Source organism: Colobus angolensis, unplaced genomic scaffold (assembly GCF_000951035.1).
Source record: "Colobus angolensis palliatus isolate OR3802 unplaced genomic scaffold, Cang.pa_1.0 Scaffold24, whole genome shotgun sequence".
NCBI classification, from domain to species: Eukaryota; Metazoa; Chordata; class Mammalia; order Primates; family Cercopithecidae; genus Colobus; species Colobus angolensis.
Genome location: NW_012115599.1, coordinates 3,556,145 through 3,581,326, shown reverse-complemented (window position 1 = coordinate 3,581,326; position 25,182 = coordinate 3,556,145). Strand labels below are relative to the sequence as shown.

Genomic DNA, 25,182 nt, shown 5'->3' with positions numbered 1-25,182 from the left:
TAATTTTTGTATTTTTAGTAGAGATGGGGTTTTGCTATGTTGGCCAGGCTGGTCTCAAACTCCTGACCTCAAGCGATCTGCCCACCTCAGCCTCCCAAAATGGTGGGATTACAGGCGTGAACCACTGTGCCTGGCTGATTTTTATATTTTGTGTACAGTCTTGAACTCCTGGCCTCAAGGTATCCTCCTGTCTTACTCTGTCATCCAGGCTGAAGTGCGTTGGCTCACTGTTCACAGGTGCAACCATAATGTACTACAGCCTTGTGCCCCTGGGCTTAAGTGATCCTCCCACCTCACCCTCTTAAGTAGCCATGACTACAGGTGCATGCTACCTCACCTGGGTGCTGTTTTTTAGTAGTATTTATTCTATTTTTTCATTTATTGTTATTATTTTTTTTGAGATAGAGTCTTGCTGTGTTACCCACGGTGGAGTGCAGTGGTGTGATCTTGAGTCACTGCAACCTCTGTCTCCTGGGTCAAGCAATTCTCATGCCTCAGCCTCCTGAGTAGCTGGGATTACAGTCATGCACCACCACGCCTGGATAATTTTTGCATTTTTAGTAGAGATGGGGTTTCACCATGTCGGCTAGGCGGTCTCCAACTACTGACCTCAAGTGATGCCGCCCCACTTTGCCTCCCAAAGTGTTAGGATTACAGGCATGAGCCACCACACCCAGCAGTGTATTTATTCAAATGCAGTTAGTTGTATCATGAAACAATTAGAGTGCTCTCTGTTTATATTGTGTATATAGTTTCATCTCACCCCCCCTCTAAGGAGACTTGCTTGAGTGAGGTTGCAGCTCTGGCAGGAGCAGGTGGGGAATATGTTTCTTATAGCATCATTAGTAGCTTATTTAATTGACTGCTGTTTTCTCATTGTTGACCATTAGCCAAAGATCACTCTTCTTTGGATATGAGATATCCAGGCTATTATTTTTCTGAAGAATTCAGTGTTTCCATCCTACTTTTTCCAGTCTCCTAAAGACTGGGACCCGAATGCTGTGGTTAGAAGGTGTTATTTTAGTTTCTCAGTTTTGGCATAGATATCTAATCAGTTTTTCCAATAAAAATGTATTTAACATTTTTACACTTATACTACTTTTAGTATGCTTTTAGTATGCTTTTAGTAGGTAATACTGAAAAGGTTATAATACTGTCCCTTGTTCTGTAAAAAAATTATAGTTCATTTTGAGAGAAGAACCTTGATGTGAAAATTTCCCTCCCATGATAGTGATAGGGATCTTTCCTTGGCTCTTATTTTCTTATACTTATCTCTGCATGTGCCTTATTACTTATCCCTAACTGTAAGCCCCTTAAGGGAATAAGAGATAAGCCCCTTATTACTTATCCCAAATTTAAGCCCATTTTCTGTCTTTGTACCATTTGCAATGTGAAAAATTGTGTTGGAATTACTGAATGTACTAATTTATGTGAATGTTGTTTTAAATCCATAAAATGCAGAGAAATATTGGGTGATATTTTTCTTTTTGTTTTTGGTCAAGTGATCTTTTCTAAAAAATAAATAATAGAAAGCATCTAATTGTTGAATGAGTGGCACTGGTGCTGTTTTAAGAGGCTTTTGGAGATGATATAACTGTGGACTGGGAAGCTGAGCAAGACTTTTCAGAGAATGTGGGATTCACGTTCTGTGAAGGAAGAACAGATGTTCCATGGTTAGGAATGGGAAGTGTATTCAGGTTGGAGAGAAGAGCTTGTGCACTGGTGGGGATACAACATGTAAGGATATTTAGAGACCAGTGAATGGGTCACATGTGCTCCAGTGGAGACTGTGCATGTGTGGGTGACTGAGAGCAAAGTTGTGCAAGGGCAAGAGAGCAGGGCAAGTTGTGATTGAGCCTTATACTTGCCATGTGACCTTTAGACAAAGTCTTTTACTTTTTTTTTTTTCGAGACGGAGTCTTGCTCTGTCACCCAGGCTGGAATGCAGTGGTGCGATCTTGGCTCACTGCAACCTCTGCCTCCCAGGTTCAAGCGATTCTCCTGCCTCAGCCTCCTGAATAGCTGCGATTACAGGCGTGCTCCACCACGCCCAGCTAATTTTTGTAGTTTTAGTAGAGATGGGGTTTCACCATGTTGGTCAGGCTGGCCTCGAACTCCTGACCTAGTGATCTGCCTGCCTTGGCCTCCCAAAGTGCTGGAATTACAAGCATGAGCCACTGCACCTGGCCTTACTTCTACTTTTTATTTTTCCTTTTTCTTCTTTCTTTCTTCCTTAGTCTTTTCTCTCTTTTTTTTTTCTTTTCTTTCTTTCTTTTTTTAAGAGACAGTCTCACTGTCTGGCCCAGGCTGGTGTGCAGCAGCATGATCACAGTTCACTGCAGTCTTGAACTCCGGGGCTCAAGCAGTCCTCCTGCCTCAGCCTACCCAGTAGCTGGGACCACAGGCACACACCACTATGCCCGGTTAATTTTTGTACTTTTAGTAAAGATGGGGTTTCGCCATGTTGGCCAGGCTGTTGAACTCCTGACCTCAGGTGATCCGCCCACCTCTCCCTCCCAAAGTGTGGGGATTACAGGCATGAGCCACTGCACTCAGATGTCAGTTTGATCTTATGACGCCATTTCCCTTCTTTATACATCCCCTTCCCCACATCTTGTTTGGTATTTAATGGAAATTTCTCTTTTTCTAAAAAAGGATCTACCGCTACCAATCTCATGACTATGCCTTCAGTAGTGTTGAAAAATTACTTCATGCTCTAGGAGGAGATGACTTCCTTGGACTGCTTAATCGAACACTTCTTGAAACCTTGCAAAAGGCCGGCTTCTCTGAGAAATTCCTCAATGAAATGATTGCTCCTGTTATGAGGGTCAATTATGGCCAAAGCACGGACATCAATGCCTTTGTGGGTAAGCCAGGGCTTGGAACAGTGGTGGACATGAGTTCACAAAGGGGCTTACTTGATGCTATGGTGGTTCCAGACTTTAGGCCATGGATCGGAGGCTACTTTTCTCTGTGAACCTCAGACATTGTTGGCAAAATTGTGCTTATATAGACGTTGATTTTTAGGGGCAGAGGGTCTTTAGCTTTCATTAGTTCAGTGATTCTTCACTGGGGGAGATTTTGCTCCCAGGGGCCATTTAGCAATGTCTAGAGACATTTAGAGTAGAACATGTAATTGGGAAGGGAGAGTGGGTAGAGAGCCTCTTAAAAGTCAGAATTAAAACACATTTTTTCTTCCTGTTGACAGGGGCAGTGTCACTGTCCTGTTCTGATTCTGGCCTTTGGGCAGTAGAAGGTGGCAATAAACTTGTTTGCTCAGGGCTCCTGCAGGCATCCAAAAGCAATCTTATATCTAGCTCAGTAATGTACATAGAGGAGAAAATAAAGACCAAGCACACAGGTAAGCTTGAATTTCTGTCTTATTGTTCCTGATTTCCCCTGCAGAAAATGATTGCTCTCTTCTGTCATCTCTTACTCAGTTCTAAAATGATGAAACTTAAAATTGTATATATTGTGCCATATAGAAATATTCCCCAATGGGCTTGGCACAGTGGCTCACGCCTGTAATCCCTGTACTTTGGGAGGCCAAGGAGGATGGGTCACCTGAGGTCAGGAGTTCGAGACTAGCCTGGCCAACATGGTTAAACCCTGTCTCTACTAAAAATACAAAAAATTAGCTGGGCTTGGTGGTGGGCACCTGTAATCCCAGCTACTCGGGAGGCTGAGGCAGGAGAATCACATGAACCCGGGAGGCAGAGGTTGCAGTGGGCCAAGATCACACCACTGCAGTCTAGCCTGGGTGACAGAGCGAAACTCCATCTAAAAAGAAAAAAAAAAAAAGAAATATTCCCCAATGTAGTTAAGTGCAGTGGCGTGACTCCTTGGATTTGAAAAATAATCTTATCTTCAAAAGTAAAAATTCTGTATTTTGTACTTATTGACATTCTGAGTAAGAAATTGGCCTCAATGTAATAAAAATGCAAGGGACAGCTATCTTAAGGGCTATAACTTCTTCAGTTCTTTAGAATTATAGAGAAATTATGAAGAAGGTATAGAATTATTTTTAGAAAGTATGTTAAAAACACTGAATAAATGCCTTATTTCCTCTAGGAAATCCAACAAAGATGTATGAAGTGGTCTACCAAATTGGAACTGAGACTCATTCAGACTTCTATGACATCGTCTTGGTGGCCACTCCATTGAATCGAAAAATGTCTAATATTACTTTTCTCAACTTTGACCCTCCAATTGAGGAATTCCATCAATATTACCAACATATAGTGACAACTTTAGTTAAGGGGGAATTGAATACATCTATCTTTAGCTCTAGACCCATAGATAAATTTGGCCTTAGTACAGTTTTAACCACTGATAATTCAGATTTGTTCATTAACAGTATTGGGATTGTGTCCTCTGTGAGAGAAAAGGAAGATCCTGAGCCATCAACAGATGGAACATATGTTTGGAAGATCTTTTCCCAAGAAACTCTAACTAAAGCACAAATTTTAAAGCTCTTTCTGTCCTATGATTATGCTGTGAAGAAGCCATGGCTTGCATATCCTCACTATAAGCCCCCAGAGAAATGCCCCTCTATCATTCTCCATGATCGACTTTATTACCTCAATGGCATAGAGTGTGCAGCAAGTGCCATGGAGATGAGTGCCATTGCAGCTCACAATGCTGCGCTTCTTGCCTATCACCGCTGGAATGGGCACACAGACATGATTGACCAGGATGGCTTATATGAGAAACTGAAAACTGAGCTATGAAGTGACACGCTCTTTTTTCCCCTCCTAGTTCCAAATGACTATCAGTGGCAAAAAAAGAACAAAATCTGAGCAGAGATGATTTTGAGCCAGATAATTTGCCATTATCATTGTTTAATAAAAGTAATCCCTGCTGGTCATAGGAAAACACACGGTTCTAATTAAGTGTGAAGGTATAGCTATTGCACTTATGCTATCTCAAAGTATTCTTTTACTATCCATTAGGAGTTTTTCTTAAACTTGTCTGATAATAAGAATCACCTGGAGTTAGGAGGTGGCGGTTGCAGTGAGCTGATTGTGCCATTGCACTCCAGCATGAGCAACAAGAGCAAAACTCCATCTCAAAAAAAAAGTAAATAAAAATAATCACCTGAAGTTTGTTAAACCATATGGATTCTCAAGCTCCTCTCTTGAAGATTCTGATTCAGTAGGTCTGGGGTGGGGCCCTGGATTTTGATCAAAATTGTAGAACATTTTAAGGTGAGTACCTGAGGGAGAACTTAAAGACGTCTTAGTTGGGGAGTAGTCCTTTTGAACTTTACAGCTAGATGTAATCTTCAGTCAGATAAAATTTATGGGAGCTGGTGTCTTATGCCTGACTCTTAGTAATTTCATACCTGTTAGAAGTACATGTGCCCATGCCTAAAGCCTTGACTTTCAGAATATTGTCTTTGATTCTTCTGTCTTGATTTGATTAGGGGTGAAATTTAGAAGTCTTAGTAATGTAACTTGAAGATGTTAAACAAAAATCTCAAGTAAAATGAAAAACAAATATGGGCTACTGAATTAAGAAACTGGCATTCTATTATTAAATCCTCACTTCAGGAGCTTTTAAAAATACGGAGAGACCCCCGTAACCAGAGATTCAGATTCAAAGATTGAGGATAGGACCTTAGCATTGTAGCTTTTTAAAGTTTCTAATGTGCACCCAGGGTTGAGAATCATAAATGTGGGTGTGAAAATGCCTACAAAGGGGTTTTAGTGCCTTAGAAGTCCTAAGAAACCCAATCTGTATCAAAGCAGATCCATTTTGCAAGAATCTTTCTCTTAGAACTTTAGAAGTAATCTTGATAAGAAGCACAGACAGCCTAACAGTTGGTGCTAGAACAGAATACTTGGAATGACACTAGAGTTAACCAAGTCCAGCATATGTCCAACGAGTTAAGTGTTTCAGTTACTGTAGCATTCTGGGTGAGAAATTGGTTGCTGAAATCTTAAGACAGTGGCTCTCAACCTTTGCTGCACATTGGAATCACCTGTAGGGTTTTAAAGCATCCAAATGGTAACTTAACATGCAGCCAAACTTGAGAACTAGTTCTGCATCTACTGTACAAAGATCATGATTAACTGTCAAGACACTGGTAGAACAGAACAAGCAAAAGATTAAGAATTCAAAAGTAAATGCAACCAATTTAACATGTAATGTTATTAAAAAAAATAAAAGGCTTAGACCAGCCTGGGCAACATGGTGAAACCCCATCTCCACAAAAAATTTTCAAAAAGTTAGCCAGGCATAGTAATGCATGCCTATGGTCCCAGCTGCTCAGGAGGCTGAGGTGGGAGGATCACTTGAGCATTGGAGGTCGAGGCTGCAGTGAGTCATGATCATGCCACTGTACTCCAGCCTGGGCAACAGAGACCATCTTAAAAAAAAAAAAAATCCCTCCATTGAATAGAAAAAAAAAAAAGTCCTTCATAAGATCATGGCATTAGCTACTTTAGCAAAATAGTGTTAACTTTGGTTCTGAGTAAAAGTGACTTCTTTCCTACCACAGTTGTGAATGTTAATATGCTGACAAAACTGCCAAGATATATGTGATAGGTAGGGGATTAAACTCATGGTTTGTCAAAAGGGTGTTTTTTTCTAGTTTTATTCTTAACAGGTATGTTAAGAGGTATTCATATTTGTTTCCTTTTGTGGTTTTAATGACAATTTGTAAAGAATGTAATACTGTTATGTATATGCTAAATATTGGTAAATACTAATTTCTATCATATGTAGACTTGTTTTGCAATGAGATATATTTTTACTTATAATACCAATTTAGGCTGGGTGCAGTGGCTCATGCCTGTATTCCCAGCACTTCGGGAGGCCAAGGCAAACGGATCACGAGGTCAGGAGATCAAGACCATCTGGCCAACATGCTGAAACCCCATCTCTACTAAATATACAAAAATTAGCTGGGCGTGGTGGCGCACACCTGTAATCCCAGCTACTGTAATCCCAGCTACTTGGGAGGCTGAGGCGGGAGAATTGCCTTAATCGCGAGGCGGAGGTTGCAGTGAGCCGAGTTCGCACCACTGCAGTCCAGCCTGGCAACAGAGCAAGAGTCTGTCTCAAAAAAAAAAAAATTTAGGCTGAGTGTGGTGGCTCACACCTGTAATCCCAGCACTTTGGGAGGCCGAGGCAGGTGGATCTCTTAAGGTCAGGAGTTTGAGACCAGCCTGGCCAACATGATGAAACCGTCTTTACTAAAAATACAAAAATTAGCCAGGCATGGTGGCGCACGCATGCCAGTAATCCCAGCTACTTGGGAGGCTGAGGCGTGAGAATCGCTTGAACCCTGGAGATGGAGGTTGCAGTGAGCAGAGATCACACCGCTGCACTCCAGCCTGGGCAAGAGTGAGACTATGTCTCAAAAAAAAAAAAAATAAAATGTTGCTGGTATTACATCAAACCTACTCTGGATAAATTTTCCAGTAGGGCATCTGAAATTGCTTTGGCAAAACCAACAGTTTTTCAATACACCAAGGACATTAGTAGTTTTAATGCAACTACAGTATTGAATACTTTTTTAATGGGAGAAAAATTCTAGCAGAACCTGCTACTCCAGGCATTAGGTAGTTTTAGGCAACTATAGTATTAAAGAAGAGTTTTATTGGAAGAAGAACCACTGTCAGAGCTTGCTGCTCCAGACCACTCTTTTTTTTTTTTTTTTTAAATAGAAGAGACTGGTAAAAATGATGCAGGGGCTGAATGAAAGCCAGCTCTGCTCCAGTGGTTTTCTGAGTTGAGCATGTATCAGTTACCTGAAACGCTTGTTAAAACATCACTAGGCTCCACCCTGTCTATTCAATAAATTTGTTGTGGGACATAAGAAGTTGCATTTTATTAAGTTCCCCGGTGATGCTGCTGTTCTACTATAGGAACCACACTTGAAGAACTAGTTCTACAATTCAGCTCTATATTGTTGCTAAAATAAAATAAAATAAAAAGTCAACGAAGATTTACAAAGAGCTGCTGAAAAATGGAGTAACAGTGTATGGGACTTCATATCAGTTCTCCTTACTGTGATTGTTAGTTTGATCCCTCTTGTTCTTTTGTTGTAAACATTTTCTATAATTAGGAAATGCCATTTAAGAGTGAGAGAGGTATATATCTGTGAGCCATTGTGTTTGGTGTTTTACAAGAACTTTACCATACTTGTGTGTATTCCATTCTGTACAGTTTAAAAATGACTCACGATTTGCAGGCTTTTTATCAGATCACAAAAAAAAAATCAGCCTTAAGCATTTGCTTGGTAAGATTTCTTGAGATTAGGTTTATAATACAACCATCTGTAATGTATCTCTTCTTTGAGCTTGTGGGCCATGCAGTTCATTAACTAGATGAATACATTGTGGACAGCATCCTCGCTACCCTTCTCTACTCACAAAGAACCACGATACACTGGAATGTTTTTCTCTGGAATCCTCTTTCTACTCTTGTATTAAAATTTCCCCCCACTTAATGATTATATTCAAAATAAACTACATCATTACTTCCTGTCTTTTCTTCTGTTGTACTATATTTGGAATGTAGATGTACTTGGGAAAGTCAGACTAGATCAAAGTTACTACTCTTAAGTTTTGAAAATTAGTGTTTTAGAAGAAACTCATTCATGTTTGCAACTTCTTTATCTGTTTAGTGTTGAAAGATGGACAAAAGGAGTCCTTGCCATGTTTCACATTTAATAAGATTTTTCCACTTTAGTGCATAAAACCCTTTGAAATAATTGTCAACCAGGAAAATTCATGTTAGAAAAAATTGGAATGAGAGCTAATATTCTATATTCAGAACATTTGAGAAAGCATTTTTGACTATTACAAAAGTTTATTTAACAAAAAGTCTAATACGAAAATGTATATGACCTAATTTTTACATCATAGTAAAACAGGCCCTATGGAGAGAGTACATGGGTTTCTCTGCTGAACAGCCATTATTTATACTCGTTCCAAGGCTTCTAGCATGATGATACTATTTCCTCGTATTACCTAAGAAAGAGAAAAATAAATTTGAAAAGAACTGATGTAACAACGTAACTATGATGATTTAAGAATTTTCACCAAATCATTAATGGTTTTTCAATACTGCATGTCAGTGTGTTTTGTAAAGCTTTGTTCAAGCCACAGGGTCACCAAACAACTCTAAGCCCTTTGTAAGACCGACATCTTCTAGATTTAAGGCTAACAATTAGCTTTGTGAGATTCTAATGCCAAGTCTCCAATGACTAATTTCACCTTTCTTTCTTTTTTTTTTTGAGTCAGAGTCTCACTCTGTTGCCCAGGATAGAGTGTAGTGGCGCAATCTTGGTTCACTGCAGCCTCTGTCACCCAGGTTCAAGCGATTCTCCTGCCTTAGCCTCCTAAGTAGCTAGGATTACAGGAGCCCCTCCACCACACCCAGCTAATTTTTGTATTTTTAGTAGAGACAGGGTTTCACCATGTTGGCCAGGCTGGTCTCAAACTCCTGACCTCAAGTGATCTGCTCACCCAGTCTCACAAAGTGCTGGGATTACAGGTGTGAGCTATCACACCTGGCCCTAATTTCTTCTTTTAAAATGCAGAACTCTAAATGCCCATCCCTGACTCTATGGGATCCAAAAATTAATGAGTTAAATGTGTACAGTAGAGTATGTTAGGTACAGTTTGGAGGTATAAGATCATTTAGGGAACAAACCAGGACGGGAAATTGTGAAAGGCATGCTTTATGAAAATGACATTTTACCTGGGTCTTGGAAATTGGGTAGAATTTTGAAAAGGAGATTTTAGGAAATTCTAGACAGAACTGAGATGAAGACAAAGTATAAGAGGATAAAGAAGTAATCTAATTTGAATGCAGTAAAAAGTTCATGAAGAGAATCAGGAAACAAAGATAGTTGGCACTCAATCTTGGAAAGCTTCAAATGCCAATCTTAGTGTTTGGAGGACATCAGAAACTAACAATGAGCCAGTGAGAGTTTCACATTTGGGGGAATGACAATCATACGTGTCCTGGCAACAAGATATATAAATACACCAAAGTTTGAAAAGGATAGAACCTAGAGGCAGAGAGGTTATTAAAAAAGGGCCCTAGGAGAATAGTGCTTGACCTAGTAGATAAGCCATAAATGAAGGTAAGAATACTTATCAGGGGGTGCAGTGTCTCACGCCTGTAATCCCAGCACTTTGGGAGGCCGAGGCGGGTGGATCACCTGAGGTCAGGAGTTCAAGACTAGCCTGACCAACATGGAGAAACTCCATCTCTACTAAAAATACAAAATTAGCTGGGTGTGGTGGCACATGCCTGTAATCCCAGCTACTCAGGAGGCTGAGGCAGGAGGATCACTTGAACCTGGTAGGTGGAGGTTGTGGTGAGCCAAGATAGCGTCGCTGCACTCCAGCCTGGGCAACAAGAACAAAACTGTCTTTTGTCAAAAAAACAAAACAAAAACAAACATCAGAGTATAGATGAATCAGCTGGTAAATGAATTCAAGAGGGGTAGAAAAATAAGTGAAACTGGAAGGCTAGGGGACTAAAAACAAGAAGTCCCTAATAGACCGTAGATCATAATAATCGATAGATCACCCATCAGTCAAGTAGAATTGGATAGGTGAATGGAGGAGTACAGGAGGAAAAGGATAGGTAATGTAATAATTTTGAGGTGTTTATTAGAAATGGAGGCATTCTAAAAAGATTCAAACTGGAGCTATGCTTATAGGCACCTAGAGTAAAAGTAGTTGTAACTTGTTCTTTTCTCCCCATATCATGCTTGTTTTATTTACACATACACTGTGATTTATTGTGTTCTCCATGCAAATGTAAATTTTATGAGGCCAGGGGCTTTGGTGCAATACCCTAATGCCTAAAATAGTAGCAAGCACACAGAGGGCTCAAGTACCTGGTAAATATGAATCAAAGAACTCACATGTGAATACTGCAGCTGACAGAATAGAAGGGAACACAATTGGTAGGAAAAGTGTCTTGGAACCTGGCAGCCAATTATCAGCAATAAGTATGATAAGGTAGTAAAGAGCAGATTTAAAAGAGAATGGCTAGGCACGGTGGCTCACGCCTGTAATCCCAGCACTTTGGGAGGCCCAGGTGGGCAGATAGCTTGAGCCCAGGAGTTTGACACCAGCCTGGGCAACATGGTAAAACCCTGTCTCTACAAAAAATACAAAAATTATTTGAGGGTGGTGGTGCACACCTCTGTTCCAGCTACTCGGGAGGCTGAGGTGGGAGGATCAACTTAGCCCAGGGAGGTTGAGACCACAGTAAACCAAGCTCCATGCTACTGCACTCTGGCTTCAGTGACAGAGTGAGACCTTGTCTCAAGCCAACAACAAAAACCAGTAAGAATACAGCTCCCCTCCATTTTTTTGAGACTGGGACTAGCTATGCTGACCAGACTGCAGTGCAGTGGCTATTCACAGGCACAATCACTGCATACTGCATCCTCAAACTGCTAGGCTCAAGTGGTTCTCCTGCCTCAGCCTCTTGAGTAGCTGGTACTACAGGCGCACATCACCGTGCCCAGAATAAGCTAGGAGTAGAAACATGCTTACCTAGTTATCAGAATTTTATTTTAATTATTATTATTATTATTTTGAGACAGGGTCTTGCTCTGTCAACCCAAGCTGGAATGCAGTGGTTCTATCACAGCTAACTGCAGCCTTGACCTCCTGGGCTCCAGTGATCCTCCCACTTCAGCCTCTCAAGTAGCTGGGACCAGAGGCATGAGCCATCAAGCTGGGCTAATTTTTAAATTTTCTGTAGAGACAGGGTCTCACCATGTTGCCCAGGCTGATCTCAAACTCCTAGTCTCAAGTGATCCTCCTGCCTTGGCCTCCCAAAGTGCTGGATTACAGGTGTGAGCCACTGCACCTGGCCAGTTATCAGACTTTTAAATTCCCTATTTTTTTTTTTTTTTGGGCAACAGATGTTGAACATCACATCTCACTGACCAAAGCAAGAAAAGTTAGTCTTCCTGCTTACCTCCCTGCTAAATTTACACACTTGTCTTGTCAGATATTTAGAAAATAAGGTTAGATGGTGAATTTCGTCCCATCTTATCTGTGGTCCAAAAATATTAAATGTATAATCCCAGAAACAGACAATCCATAAGTTTTACATTGCATGTTGTTCTGAGCAGTGTGATGATACTGTCCCTGGACGTGGATTATCCTTTGTCTAGCATCTCCATGCTGCCCATTAATCAGTTATCTCAGTTTTCTGATTGACTGTTGTGCTATCAAAGGATTACCTGTGTTCAAGTAACCCTTATTTCACTTAATAATAGCCTGAAAGTATAAGAGCAGTGATGCTGGCAATATAGATATGCCAAAGAGAAGCTGTAAAGTGCTTCCTTTAAGTGAAAAGGTATAAGTTCTTGACTTAATAAGAAAAATAATCATATGTTGAGACTGCTAAGATTTATGGTAAGGACGAATCTTCCATCTGTGAGATTGTGAAGCAGTAAAAAGAAATTCATGCTGGCCAGGTGTGGTCGCTCATGCCTGTAATCCCAGCACTTTGGGAGGCCAAGGCAGGTGGATCATGTGGTCAGGAGTTTGAGACTAGCCTGGCCAACATACTGAAACCCTGTCTCTACTAAAAATACAAACATTAGCTGGGTGTGATGGTGTGTGCCTATAGTCCCAGCTACTTGGGAAGCTGAAGCAGGACAATCGCTTGAACCCAGGAGGCGGAGTTGCAGTGAGCTGAGACCACACCTTTGCACTCCAGCCTGGGTAACAGACTCAGACTCTGTCACACACACACACAAATTTGTGCAAAGGGTTCACTACTATCTGTGGTTTCTGGTGCCTACGATAAAGGAGGCCTACTGTAGTGCTCTTCCTCTTTGCCACTGTGTTTGAGGCCTAATTCTCCAAATCAAACTTGAACCATCAGGTCCAGAATTACATACTGCTCCTTTTGTTGTGCTTCAATGATGCTACAGAAGCACAACTCTAGCAAGAGTGCCTGAATTACGTAATATAATAAAATGTAAGATAGAGGCGATGCCACTGACAACTCTGGGGATGTCTCAGAAAATAGTTGAGATTTATCATTAGGTAATGATCCAGCTGACAGGTTAAAAACAAACAAACTCCTGAAAACACACACATATCCTTTTTCTTTTTGAGACAGGATCTCGCTTTGTCACACAGACTGGAGTGCAGTGGTGTGATCTCAGTTCACTGCAGCTTCGACTTCCTGGGTTCAGGTGATCTTCCTGCCTCAGCCTCCTGAGTAGCTGGGACTACAGGTGCACACCACCATGCCCAGCTAATTTTCTAAATTTTTTGTAGAGATGAGGTCTCACTGTGTTGCCCAAGCTGATCTTGAACTCCTGGGCTTAAGTGATCCTCCTGCGTCAGCCTCTCAAACTGCTGGGATTATAGATGTGAGCCACTGTGCCCAGCCAATACACACATAACTGCAATAAAACAGTATTAAGTAATTTCAATGGCCTCAATGGATCACTGACTTGGACAAGGTAATATTGAAACCAACTGTCCTTTGTCAAACAACTTCTAACAAAACGAACAAAATCTTTTTTTTTTTTTTTTTGAGACAGAGTCTCGCTCTGCTGCCCAGGCTGGAGTGCAGTGGCCAGGTCTCAGGTCACTGCAAGCTCCGCCTCCTGGGTTTATGCCATTCTCCTGCCTCAGCCTCCCGAGTAGCTGGGACTACAGGCGCCTGCCACCTCGCCCGGCTAGTTTTTTGTATTTTTTAGTAGAGACGGGGTTTCACCGTGTTAGCCAGGATGGTCTCTATCTCCTGACCTCGTGATCCGCCCGTCTCGGCCTCCCAAAGTGCTGGGATTACAGGCTTGAGCCACTGTGCCCAGCCAAAACGAACAAAATCTTAACCTATGTGTTTCCCTTCTTCCAACTTTAGGAAAGTCAAAAAGTTAATCTCTGTTCTTGCCTTTTAAAATTTTTTTTATTAAAGAAGACTGATGTATTATTATTTCTTTTTCAAAGTGAAGACTCAGCAGCAAGAATCATTGTCTGTTGATGAAGACTTTTTTTTCTTTGGCTGGGGGTTGGGGGTGTGTGTGTCACATAAACCTCAGAGATGGAACAGGAGGCTGCCCAACACACTAAGTAGGTAATCATTACTTAAATGACTTGGGATGGCAGTGCTTTCAACTAATTTCTGTGCAAAGAAAATTAAGTCCATAAAGTTTTGGGGGGAAAACTGACAGAGGGATGCTCTATTCCTTCTCTGATAAAATTCCAATGAGCAGTGTGTTATATAATTCTCTAATCTTCTCAAAGCAGAATTGACAATTAGGATTCCTTCCTGAATCCTTTTCAGCAAATTTGTTGCAAGGAACTAAAAACCGAATCCACCTTCTATTAGAATGAAAATTTATTTGTAAAAATAAGGGCTTAGAGGAAAATCTTGGGGTATCTAGAAAGTGTTTTTACAAGGACTTATCTACTAATGATGCTGGCAGCCTTATTCAACAGAAGCTCACAAGCGAATATACCTGAAAGACAAGTCAATTTACAAGGAACTTGGGGGTACACTGTGCTATCTGGAGACTCTAAACTGTTTTTTCAGTCATGACTATTGATTTGCTTTTCAAAATACAGTAATGAAAAAGTATCTGAAATAAGTAATAACACAAACCTTGGAAAGAATGGTATGTAGGCCGGGCACGGTGGCTCAAGCCTGTAATCCCAGCACTTTGGGAGGCCGAGACGGGCGGATCACGAGGTCAGGAGATCGAGACCATCCTGGCTAACATGGCGAAACCCCGTCTCTACTAAAAAATACAAAAAAAAAAAACTAGCCAGGCAAGGTGGCGGGCGCCTGTAGTCCCAGCTACTTGGGAGGCTGAGGCAGGAGAATGGCATAAACCTGGGAGGCGGAGCTTGCAGTGAGCTGAGATCTGGCCACTGCACTCCAGCCTGGGCGACAGAGCGAGACTCCGTCTCAAAAAAAAAAAAGGTATGTAAAAAAATTAAACAGGCAGAGATGTCAAAATAGGTCTATCTTCAACTGTACTGCTCAAACTTAAAAATCAAGGTTAATAATTAGCAACTCTTAACACTCCTTGGAGGTCTTTATGCTTAATAATTTGCTAAAAGTAAGTTGTCCTTTTTGGCTCACCTTTTTCAATAACTTTGGGTTTACCACTTTATTAGGTATGTTGTCCTGTGTTAGACAAAGAAGGACTCAAAGTGGGGGTATCAAAACTCTTCTTCAGTAATCACTAAAACTACAGCCCAATGAATGTAGGAATGTTTAATCCTATGAGGGCTCAGTATATGCTTTTTAATTTTTTCCTGCTTTTTCTCTCATGTGAATAACTGTCACTGTGATTATCCCTTGTAACGTTTACTTTGGCTACCTTAAAATTTTGGGTATGTTAAACCAGAAAACCCAGGTTAACTATGTATACAAGTAAAATCAGAAAGTGTTATCTGTGAACTGGCAGATCTGCATTAGGCATTAGCAGAAATGCAAAACCTTAATTAAGTTCCGCCCCACACCTACTGAAGTAGAATCTTCATTTTAACAAGATTCCCTGGGGATTCATATACACGTTAAGGTTTCAGAACTCCTGCTCTAATGAAGGACCAACTATGAGTCTCTATTGTAGAATAAAGCTCAAAAAGGATTTCCAACAGCTATTTCAAGCCCTAAGACCTTAGGTTCTGTATAGTTGAGATATTACCTACAGGTAACCAGGATATTACCACATCTGAGTAACTGCCATATGTTCAACTAAAAACGAGATGGAAAGTCTCATCTTGCCTGTTATTTGCCATTTCTGGGGGTTACTAACTAGGAAAGTTAATACACATTCCAAAAGAAAAATGAAATATCCAAGAGAAATCTTGTATCTTTAACTTACCACCATTCCAATATTGTTCTGTTGCCCACTAGTCGCCATCTCCACACATTCATCTATCACAAGGTTCATAAAGGGATCAAATCCCCGCAATATTCCTTGGACATGTCTGCCACCATTTAATTTCACTATTAAAAAGGGAAAAAGACGTTTTAGATAAACTGTTCATTAGCTACCAAGCATTCACTAGAAATCAGGTGGGATAAAACACAAGTATTTGAGATGTTTGACCCACTATCCTTACTGTATGCCAAGAACTGGGTTAAACATTTTTGTATTTACTTCCACATTTTAATTTATAAGAATCCTAAAAAGTAGTATTATCCTTATAGGACAGAACTAAACTTTAGAGCTTTTTAAAATTTTTATAAAGATGGGGGCTCCCTATGTTGCCCAGGCCGGTCTCCAACTCCTGAGTTCAAGGGATCCTTCTGCTTTGGCTTCCCAAAGTGCTGGGATTACAGGTGTAAGCCACCATGTCCAAGCTTTTAAGTAACTGGGTTCATGGTTATACAGCTACTGTATGGTAGAAGTGAGACTCAAGCTGAAGGCTGCTTACTTCTAACACTCACGGTTTTTTCCCCTACATATATTTCAAGTACTGTGTGGGTCAGATTTTTAGATAAATTGAACAAATCTGTTATTCCTACATATTCCCAAGAAACAAAATAATTGTTCCTTGTCTAAGTCCTTTGTAGCTTGTTTAAAGAAAAAAGGTTGATAAATCCTGTTAATTTTGCCAGAGTGAAGAAAGGCTTATATAAGATAAAGTCTAAAGTGCTGTTAAATTCATTAAATATCAGAAATTAGGTAAATAAAATTGTCAAGTTAGGATTAAGTAATCTGTTTAATTAATGGATGTGAATTAGAGGTCCTGTGTGCTTTAAATTTTTATAAAGTTGCTCCAAACATATTGCTAAGACACACGTAAAAAGCAATTGAATGATTTAAAAAAACTCCAAAACAACAACAAACTTACATGATAACTTCTTGTCCATAAATCTGAAAAAGGAAAAGGGTAAAGATTATATAACCAATTAAAAAAATTTAAGCATAAACAAGTACATAAATAGGTATAGTTAAGATAATTTGCTAAAATTTATACAATGGGAATAATGAAATTTAAAATAGTAAAAATACTATATTGCTGTAAAGAGTGAGGGAGTAGGGCGTGGTAGCTCATGCCTGTAATCCCAGCACTTTAGGAGGCTGAGGTGGGTGGGCTGCTTGAGCTCAGGAGTTGAGACCATCCTGGGCAACATGGTGAAACCCCATCTCCACCAAAAATACAAAAATTAGCTGGGGGTGGTGGCACGTGCCTATGGTTCCAGCTACTCGGGAGGCTGAGGTCGGAGAATCACTGGAGCCTGCGAAGTTGAGGCTGCAGTGAGCCATGAATGCGCCACTGTACTCCAGCTTGGGCAATAGAGTGAAACCTCGTCTCAGGTAAAAAAAAAAAAAAAAAAAAGAGAGGGGGCATAAAGGGTTACCTAAATTAGACATTCTGCGACGCAAAGTAACTTGGAAAGAGGAAAGACAATAAAAAATGAAATATATTTAAACTATATTAATCTACATTAAGTATACTAATGTGAATTATGAAAACATTCTTATTGTTCAATACTATGTTGTTTCATTGACCGAAGTTTTTTTTTTTTTTAAAGAGATGGAGTCTCACTATGTTCCCAACCTGGTCTTGAATTCCTGGCTTCAAAAAAATGCTCCCCTTCAGCCTCCCAAAGTGCTGCTGGGATTACACAGGCATGAGCTACCACATCTGGTCTCACTGACCTAATTTTCAATGATTGGATTTTATAGTCATAATAGAAAAACAAAGACTTGCCTACATTTGGTTATTTCCAAAACTAAGTTGTAAAGACAGCAAACAGTAATCAAATCATATCCAATTCAACAAGTATTTTATATTTGAGATAAATAGTGTTCATTTAATATTAAAGCATCAAGCATAATAGTTCAGGGTAGTCTTCAACATTTAAGTATACTTTAGTATAATAAATGTACATTTGAAACTTCAAACAATATGAATTAAAAGAAAATTCTATTTTAGTGGAATACGAGAATACTAAGCCATGCAGTCAAACCAGTTTTTAACCTCTTCCATTTATAGGCCAGAAAACATGAAATTTCATTCAAATTTTAAAATATAAAAAATGGAAAAAAAAAGTTTAGTATATGGGCCATGAAGTGGGGCACTTAGTCAATTTTAATGTATAGGATTATCATGGGAGAATGTAAATATAAAACAAGGAGCATGACTGAAGGAGGGAGTAGATACATTTACAAGTAAAAATATATTTATGGGCCACATGCAGTGGCTCACGCCTGTAATCCCAGCACTTTGGGAGGCTGAGACAGGTGGATCACCTGAGGTCGGGAGTTCAAGATCAGCCTGACGAACATGGAGAAACCTCGTCTCTACTAAAAAAAAAAAAAACAAAAACAAAAAAAAACCACAAAAATTAGCCGGGTGTGGTGGTGCATGCCTGTAATCCCAGCTACTCGGGAGGCTGAGGCAGGAGAATTGCTTGAACCCGGGAGGCAAGGGTTGCGGTAAGCCGAGACTGCGCCATTGCACTCCAGTCTGGGAAATAAGAGCGAAACTCCATCTCCAAAAAAAAAAAAAAAAAAAAAATATATATATATATATATATATAAACATAAAATATATATACACACACACATATTTATGAAGTATGATGAACAAAACTGTATTTTAATAAGATACATAAAACATATCAAATATAACACAAGATCTTATACAATCTTTACAACGACTTTGAATGCAATTATGGTCTGTCATTTCTACCGTTTTTACAGATGGAGAACTAGGCTTGGAAAAGCTAAATCAATTTTTCGAAGTCACACAGCAAGTGAGAGCAAACACAAATAGTTCAGTTTGACTGGAGAAGGGAACACGTGAGTATTAGCAGCTGTAAGGTTTGGCGTTTGAATGCTGGCTTAAGTATAGATTCAATTTTGCATACTGTGATAAATTATTAAAGATGTCACTGGCAAGACCACTGTGGCAGCGAATTTTAAGAAGTGGAAGGAAAAATTCAGTTAAGCCAGTGTATCTCAACTTCTGCAATAATGACATTTGGGATCAGGTAATTTTGTATTGTTGGGGGCAGTCGAATAACGGTAGGATGTTTAGCAGCATCCCTGGTGTCTACTCACTAGAAGCCGGTAACACCAGAGTCCTTACCCCCCTTTTAAGAACCCCTGAGTTACGCTAAGCCAGAAGGAGGGCATAATGGTGTAAAAGAAGGTGCTATCTTTGAGAAAGCAAAGGAAGAAAAAATTGGAAAGTCATTTTGGTGGCAGATCTCACGGGATTTCACAATTCATGAAACCTATGGATGAGAAGAGAAAGGTATTAAAACTAGCTTCCTTCTCTGAAATTTTCAAAAACTATGTTATGAATCACAAATAAAATCTTAGATTACAAGTAGAGAATGGTCCTTTTGTTTAAAAAAAAAAAAAAAAATCACCATTTCACCAGTCCCTGATGATACTTACATCACCAACTCACCAATAAAATAACTTTCAGATAAAAAGAATAATTTTCACAATAATTTCTGACTAACTTCTATTTTTCTAACGTTGGGCTATGTTTTAATAATTAATTCCTTAACAGACCTAACTAAAATATACATGAAAGGAGTTTTCATACAAAAGATGGCTTTGATACAAATGCACCTTTAAATGCAAAACTATTATTATTATTAGAAACAGAGTTTCGCTCTTGTTGCCTAGGCTGGAGGGCAATGGCGAGATCTTGACTCACTGCAACCTCCACTTCCCGGGTTCAAGCGATTCTCCTGCCTCAGCCTCCCGAGTAGCTGAGACTACAGGCGCATGCCACCATTCCTGGCTAATTTTTTGTATTTTTAGTACAGACGGGGTTTCACCATGTTGGCCAGGCTGGTCTCGAACTCCTGACCTCAGATGATCCACCCACCTTGGCCTCCCAAAGTGCTGGGATTACAGGCGTGAGTCACCGTCCCTGGCCGCAAAATTATTAAATAGGAACTTTTCCTTATGTCTGACTTCCATGGGCCTGGTAATAAATGAACTATACACAAAGCCAACCACATGCTACACCAGAAAAAATTGATTCCTGTAAAAATTTTGCATCCTTTGTGCAATCCAATTAACACATGTAGAATTCCAGCATCAGGGGGTACTACAAGCAAAACAGAAATGTACTGAGGAAACACATAAGCTGTTAAGTCCAGTCAAAAAGTATTTGAGGAGTTTAAAGTTTTACGTTGAGTCCTACCTAAATTAAGGCTCTCCTCCTTAAAGTTGTCTTTACTGGGTGTGTAAAAAAAACTTCACAAAAAATTAGCCTTCTCTGATTAGAAAAAAATTAATGTTCTAAAAAAATAAAAAATAAATGAATGTTCTTACATAGTTTCAGTATCAGAGCAAGATAACACATGACATTCAAGCTTAATGTAAAAATAGGCAAGAAAAAATAATGAGGTTTCTAAGTAAAAGCTCAAAGAAACACCTACAAACACATTCTCTAAGGCTAAAGTGGCTTTTGGATTCCAACGCCTCACGTAGTTTTAAAAACCCTTCCCTTCCATTCCCTCCTTAGTTCCTTTAGAGAATTTTCCCCTCTAGCCGTCTATCTAGAACATGATGCTATTAGAAATGTTCAACAAAAGGTGGCATTGGAGATCTTCAAGGAACGAGGGACAGCGCCGGGTGACCAGGGACCGGAGCGCGGGACAGAGAGACTAGTCGGCCAGAAGGAGGTGCGGTGGCCGCCGGGGGTAACCACGCCGACGCGCGAGCTCTGCGCGGGCTTCACGTCTCATGCGCCGGAGCCTGGCCGGATCGGAAGAAGAAATAAGGTGAAGCGGCTCAAGCCATTCACCTTGAAACACCAAGGGACTCGGGGGACGCAAAGAAGCGACCACTTCGGTTTGGCTCTCACACATACTTACTTTTTCAACTCGGGAGGGTGAGCTTTGCTCATGGCGTATACTCCGTGGGCTCACAGACGCCTTGGAACAGAATGCACGGCTTCCCTCAGGCTCCCGCGGTAGGCCCGGCGTCTTGCGTTTGGCGTCATCGACCTAGTTAGCCAATCGATTGTTGGCAGTTTTTAACACTTCACCTCGCGATATCTGAGCGCCTCGGTCATCGCTGAGCTTCCGGTTGCGTCGTCAGCGATTGGCCAGGACAGAGGGGTAGGCCCTCTAGGCACCTTTCTAAATTCGGTTTTCCCTGTGCAAAATTGAGATAACCGGTATTCTGACGATGGGGTATCCGTCTTCTTGTCTATGGAACAGACAAAAAAAAAAAAAAGCCGGGCGCCGTAAATCCCAGAACTTTGGATCTCTTGAGCCCAGGAGTTCGAGACCAGCTTGGGCAACATAGCGAGACCCCTCCTCTATTTAAAAAATAAAATTGAAATATTAAGGTAACAGTCCCCTCTCTAACTTCTGGGCAAACCCGGCAAATCCCGCATGTCTGTGGATCGTATCGCTTGTTTTCTTCATATATACCAATATACCAAATAATGATCCCTGGAGGAATGGGCCTCTATATTTCTTTTTTTTTCTTTGAGACAGTCTCGCTCTGTCCCCCAGGCTGGAGTGCAGTGGCTCGGTCTCGGCTCACTGCAAGCTCCGCCTCCTGAGTTCCACACCATTCTCCTGCCTCAGCCTCCTGAGTAGCTGGGACTACAGGCACACGCCGCCACAACCGGCTAATTTTTTGTATTTTTAGTAAAAATGGGGTTTTACTGTGTTAGCAAGGATGGTCTGGATCTCCTGACCTCGTGATCCGCCCGCCTCGGCCTCCCAAAGTGCCAGGATTACAGGCGTGAGACAACCGCGCCCGGCCGGGCCTCTATATTTCTTTGGCAGGTATCCTACAGCATACTGTCAGACCAAGTAGGGTTCCGGTAACATGCAAATTAGCAGCCTCAGCACCATTGGAGAGTAAGGTGACTGGGCCTGTCTCCAAGAATTTCAATCTATTTCCGACTGACGGGTCTTGCAAAAAAAAATTTTTTTTTGTTTTGAGATGAGGTCTTGCTCTGTCACCCAGGCTGGGGTGCATGGTGTGATCATGGCTCACTGCAACCTCGAACCCCTGGCCTCAATCAATCCTCCCACCTCAGCCTCCTGAGTTATTTAGACTACAGGCGCAAGCCACTGTACCCAGCTAATTTTTTTTTTTTTTTTTTTGTAGAGACGACGTCTTGCTTTGTTGCCCAGGCTGTTCTCGAATTCCTGGCCTTAAGAGATCCGCCTGCCTCCAGCTCCCAGAGTGCTGAGATTACAGGCATGAGCCAGCATGCCTGGCAGTTCTGCAATTTTTCAAACACTACCTCCAGAACTTACTGATGTGCCATTGCCCCGTATATAAAACGTGAAGTGCAGCACACAAACATTCTCTAATACAAGGTATTCCTTTTTCATGTCAAGATGTGTAAAAAGTGGCCTCGGACTTGTTCCCAGTTATGTTACCCCAAAATAGGAGAATGCACGGATTATAGAAGACCAAACCAAAATAGAATGCCGTGTTCATTTTAAATAGGGGATAGTTCTCAAAAATTCAGTTAATTCCTGATATTCTGGAATGGCTCTATTTAAATACCAATGATAGTAAAGACTTAAACTCATCACATATTTAGCACTCTCTTAGTACTCAAAATCCTAGACACTCTATTTTTTTCTAGCAGGGTCATAGCTTTGTACCTTTACTACCACTTGCTATTAGTGTTTAGTTGAAGCTAGAGACTGACATAGATAATGAATTTCTCTTTTTAGCCTCATAGTTTCTTTTCTACATTAATGAACTTCAAGTCACAATGTCCTAGTCTCCTCTCAAAGTTTTTCCCATTTACAATGAACCAGTTCTGAATCTGAACCATAACAACTAATTTCTACTCTTCTGGACATTTTAAACTCACTTAACCTTTTAAAAGGAGAAGCATCCTGAGAAAGTTATATATTCACTGCCCAGATATAAGGAAAGAAAACACAATAGTGGGGAGAAAATTAAACTTTATTTATTTTTAAAACTAAACCACTAAGAAAATATGTCACAGCCTAGAAACAGCAAACAGACAGGCTATAATTTCAAGTAATAAGTTGGTGAAAATACAACGAAGTTGCTATCAAAACAATAAGTTGCACGCCAGGGCAGGAACACTGCCAGCTGCACAAGCCCCAGGCAAAAATGGTATTTGGTAATGGGGGCTGCCTCTCCTTTGCTCTAAGGGAGTCAGCTCATCCTAGCCCAAGTTGCTTACTTTTTCTCCCTTGAATTCCTGTTGTCAGGGGTTTGTCTCAATTGGGCTCTGTTAATTCAGGGGGCTAAGTAGGCAATGCTAGGTTTAGGCTTTCATTCCATCTGTTCTAATAAAACCAGGTTTTTCCAAATCCAGTACTTCATTACTCTGTTATAATCAAGTAGCCAACTGCTCCTCTTTTACTGTTCATTCCTAGATACTAGTATATATCACAATCAAAACCCCCTTCTCTTCAAGGGAAAAGTGTTACTGCAAGATTGTCCTGTCATTTTGCTATACACAGCCTCAGGGGCCATCAGCCAGTAATTCTGCTTCCCATAATTAGTGTGTCATCACCTCTCATGTTTCTGCATGGTCTCCAGGCTGAAAAATGCAGCATGTAATAATTTTAAGAAACATACATCTACATCTTGATGACCAGAAATGGGGATCCACAAGGAACCTTTCAAAGTTCTTATCCAAACTAGTCTCCCTCCCAATTCCACATCTTAAGATCAACTTGTATGTCCTTGTATAAATTACCCAAAACCAACAAAAGACCCAGAAAACTTTCTTTCCCTTCTAAGTTAGTGACCTCATGGATTTTGTTTCACAGCTTATGGAAAATGGTGTGGTGACACTTCTGGTAAACAGGATGTTGGCAACAAAGAGAAAATATGTCTCCTCAGACTCCACCAACTCTAACCTGCCAGCCTGTTAGTACCTGTGCAGTAAGAAGAGTCTGGTACCTTGGAAGGCTCTGGCTTGTTACAGGGGAGAGCCTTATTGCCAGGACAAGCGCTGGCCACAGGAAATAATAAGCTCTAAAACTCTCCTGTAATCTCTCTGACCCGATTTAGCACCACTTTTTTCCATTTCATTTTTTTTAGGACTGAAACATAAAATAACCAGTGTCCAGAGGCAAGTGACATATGCCTTACACTTGTGGCCATCCTTCATTTCTTCATTTGTAAACCTTGCTTAAAAGACTCAAGTTCCCAATTCCTTATAAAAAATATATTCTTGCCCTTAGCCCCGATGGCCACTGGCAAAGACTTTTATTTCCCAATGGATAAGAGAGCCTCCTTCATCTTTTTGGTCATAGTTGGGATGAGGTGCATGTGGTCATCCACACACTTGGTCACACAACTGTCCAGCTGCTGCTTCACCTGAAGCTCCTTACTCCCAGCATCTATTGAATCTTTGGCTTTGTCGTTGCAATGCATGGTGCACCGGGCCAGGCGGTCCTGTGGCAAGAAGGAAGAAGGCAGAAAAAGCTGAGAGTACGGCCTCCATCTACTTACTGTGTGCTCATTATGTGTTAGGCCCTGTGGTACAGGTTTAATATGTATTATCTTGGTCAATTAAAGGGACATGGTAGTGTGATTGGCCAAGTTTTTTTTTTTTTGAGACAGAGTCTCACTTTGTTGCCCAGGCTGGAGTGCTGCACTGCAGTGGCACAATTATGGCTTACTGCAGACTCAACGTCCGAGGCTAACACTATCTTTCCACCTCCGCTCTCAAGTAGCTAGGACCACAGGAACATGCCGCCACTCCTGGCTAATATTTTCTTAGAAATTATTTTTGTAGAGATGGGATTTCCCTAGGTTTCCCAGGCTGGTTTTGAACTCCTGGACTCAAGTGATCCTCCCTCCTCGGCCTCCCAAAATGTTGGGATTATAGGTGTGAGCCACTGTGTTTGGCTTTCCGAGACTGTCTTGACTCAAACAGAAGATGGCACCAGGAGGGCTCAAACTATTACTAGAAAGCAGGTGAATGACAGAATAAATTGTACAGAACATTCTTCCAGGAAATGAGAGGTCCCTAGAGGTTATTGTAAGACTTACAAATATCTTTTTTTTTTTTTAAACGGAGTTTCGCTCTTGTTGCCTGAGCGGGAGTGCAATGGCATGATCTCGGCTCACCACAACCTCCGCCTCCCAGGTTCAAGTGATTCTCCTGCCTCAGCCTCCTGAGTAGGTGGGATTACAGGCATGCGCCACCATGCCCATCTAATTTGGTATTTTTAGTAGAGAGGGGGTTTCTTTTTTTTTTTTTT

General features: G+C 40.8%; 3 protein-coding genes across 6 annotated transcripts in view; 1 reads left to right on the top strand and 2 right to left on the bottom strand.

Annotated features, from left to right (window-relative positions):
- Nucleotides 1-5,114, top strand: part of PCYOX1 (prenylcysteine oxidase 1) — a 19,240-nt gene extending 14,126 nt beyond the window's left edge. For all 3 annotated transcript variants that reach the window (XM_011945233.1, XM_011945235.1, XM_011945236.1), the window contains exons 4-6: nucleotides 2,656-2,867; nucleotides 3,209-3,361; nucleotides 4,072-5,114. In XM_011945233.1, the coding sequence (XP_011800623.1) occupies nucleotides 2,656-2,867; nucleotides 3,209-3,361; nucleotides 4,072-4,730 (1,024 nt within the window). In that variant the 3' untranslated portion in view covers nucleotides 4,731-5,114. The remainder of the gene's footprint in view (nucleotides 1-2,655; nucleotides 2,868-3,208; nucleotides 3,362-4,071) is intronic.
- Nucleotides 5,115-8,800: 3,686 nt separating this feature from the next.
- SNRPG (small nuclear ribonucleoprotein polypeptide G) lies at nucleotides 8,801-20,977 on the bottom strand. Of its 2 annotated transcripts, none has more exons than XM_011945231.1 (4): nucleotides 20,824-20,977; nucleotides 16,824-16,846; nucleotides 15,848-15,972; nucleotides 8,801-8,981 (listed from the first exon to the last, which is right to left on the bottom strand). In XM_011945231.1, exons 1-4 carry the CDS (start codon nucleotides 20,853-20,855, stop codon nucleotides 8,931-8,933), a joined length of 231 nt encoding a protein of 76 aa, XP_011800621.1. In that variant the 5' UTR covers nucleotides 20,856-20,977; the 3' UTR covers nucleotides 8,801-8,930. The 2 variants fall into 2 exon arrangements, with proteins under 2 accessions (XP_011800621.1, XP_011800622.1); XM_011945232.1 differs by having other exon boundaries at nucleotides 15,851-15,972; nucleotides 20,824-20,946.
- A 1,902-nt stretch (nucleotides 20,978-22,879) lies between these two features.
- FAM136A (family with sequence similarity 136, member A) overlaps nucleotides 22,880-25,182 on the bottom strand; it is a 6,396-nt gene continuing 4,093 nt past the window's right edge. The window contains exon 3 of the mRNA XM_011945230.1: nucleotides 22,880-24,370. Coding sequence (XP_011800620.1) covers nucleotides 24,182-24,370 — 189 coding nt within the window. The 3' untranslated portion in view covers nucleotides 22,880-24,181. The remainder of the gene's footprint in view (nucleotides 24,371-25,182) is intronic.

What these genes read in the sequence shown, in the direction of transcription:
- SNRPG (XM_011945231.1), bottom strand. Translation starts at nt 20,855, where the DNA reads ATGAGCAAAGCTCACCCTCCCGAGTTGAAAAA. An exon ending in TATGGACAAGAAGTTATCAT is followed by an intron (nt 15,973 to 16,823) that starts GTAAGTTTGTTG and finishes CCTTTTTAATAG; the next exon opens with TGAAATTAAATGGTGGCAGA. An exon ending in AGAACAATATTGGAATGGTG is followed by an intron (nt 8,982 to 15,847) that starts GTAAGTTAAAGA and finishes TCTCTTTCTTAG; the next exon opens with GTAATACGAGGAAATAGTAT.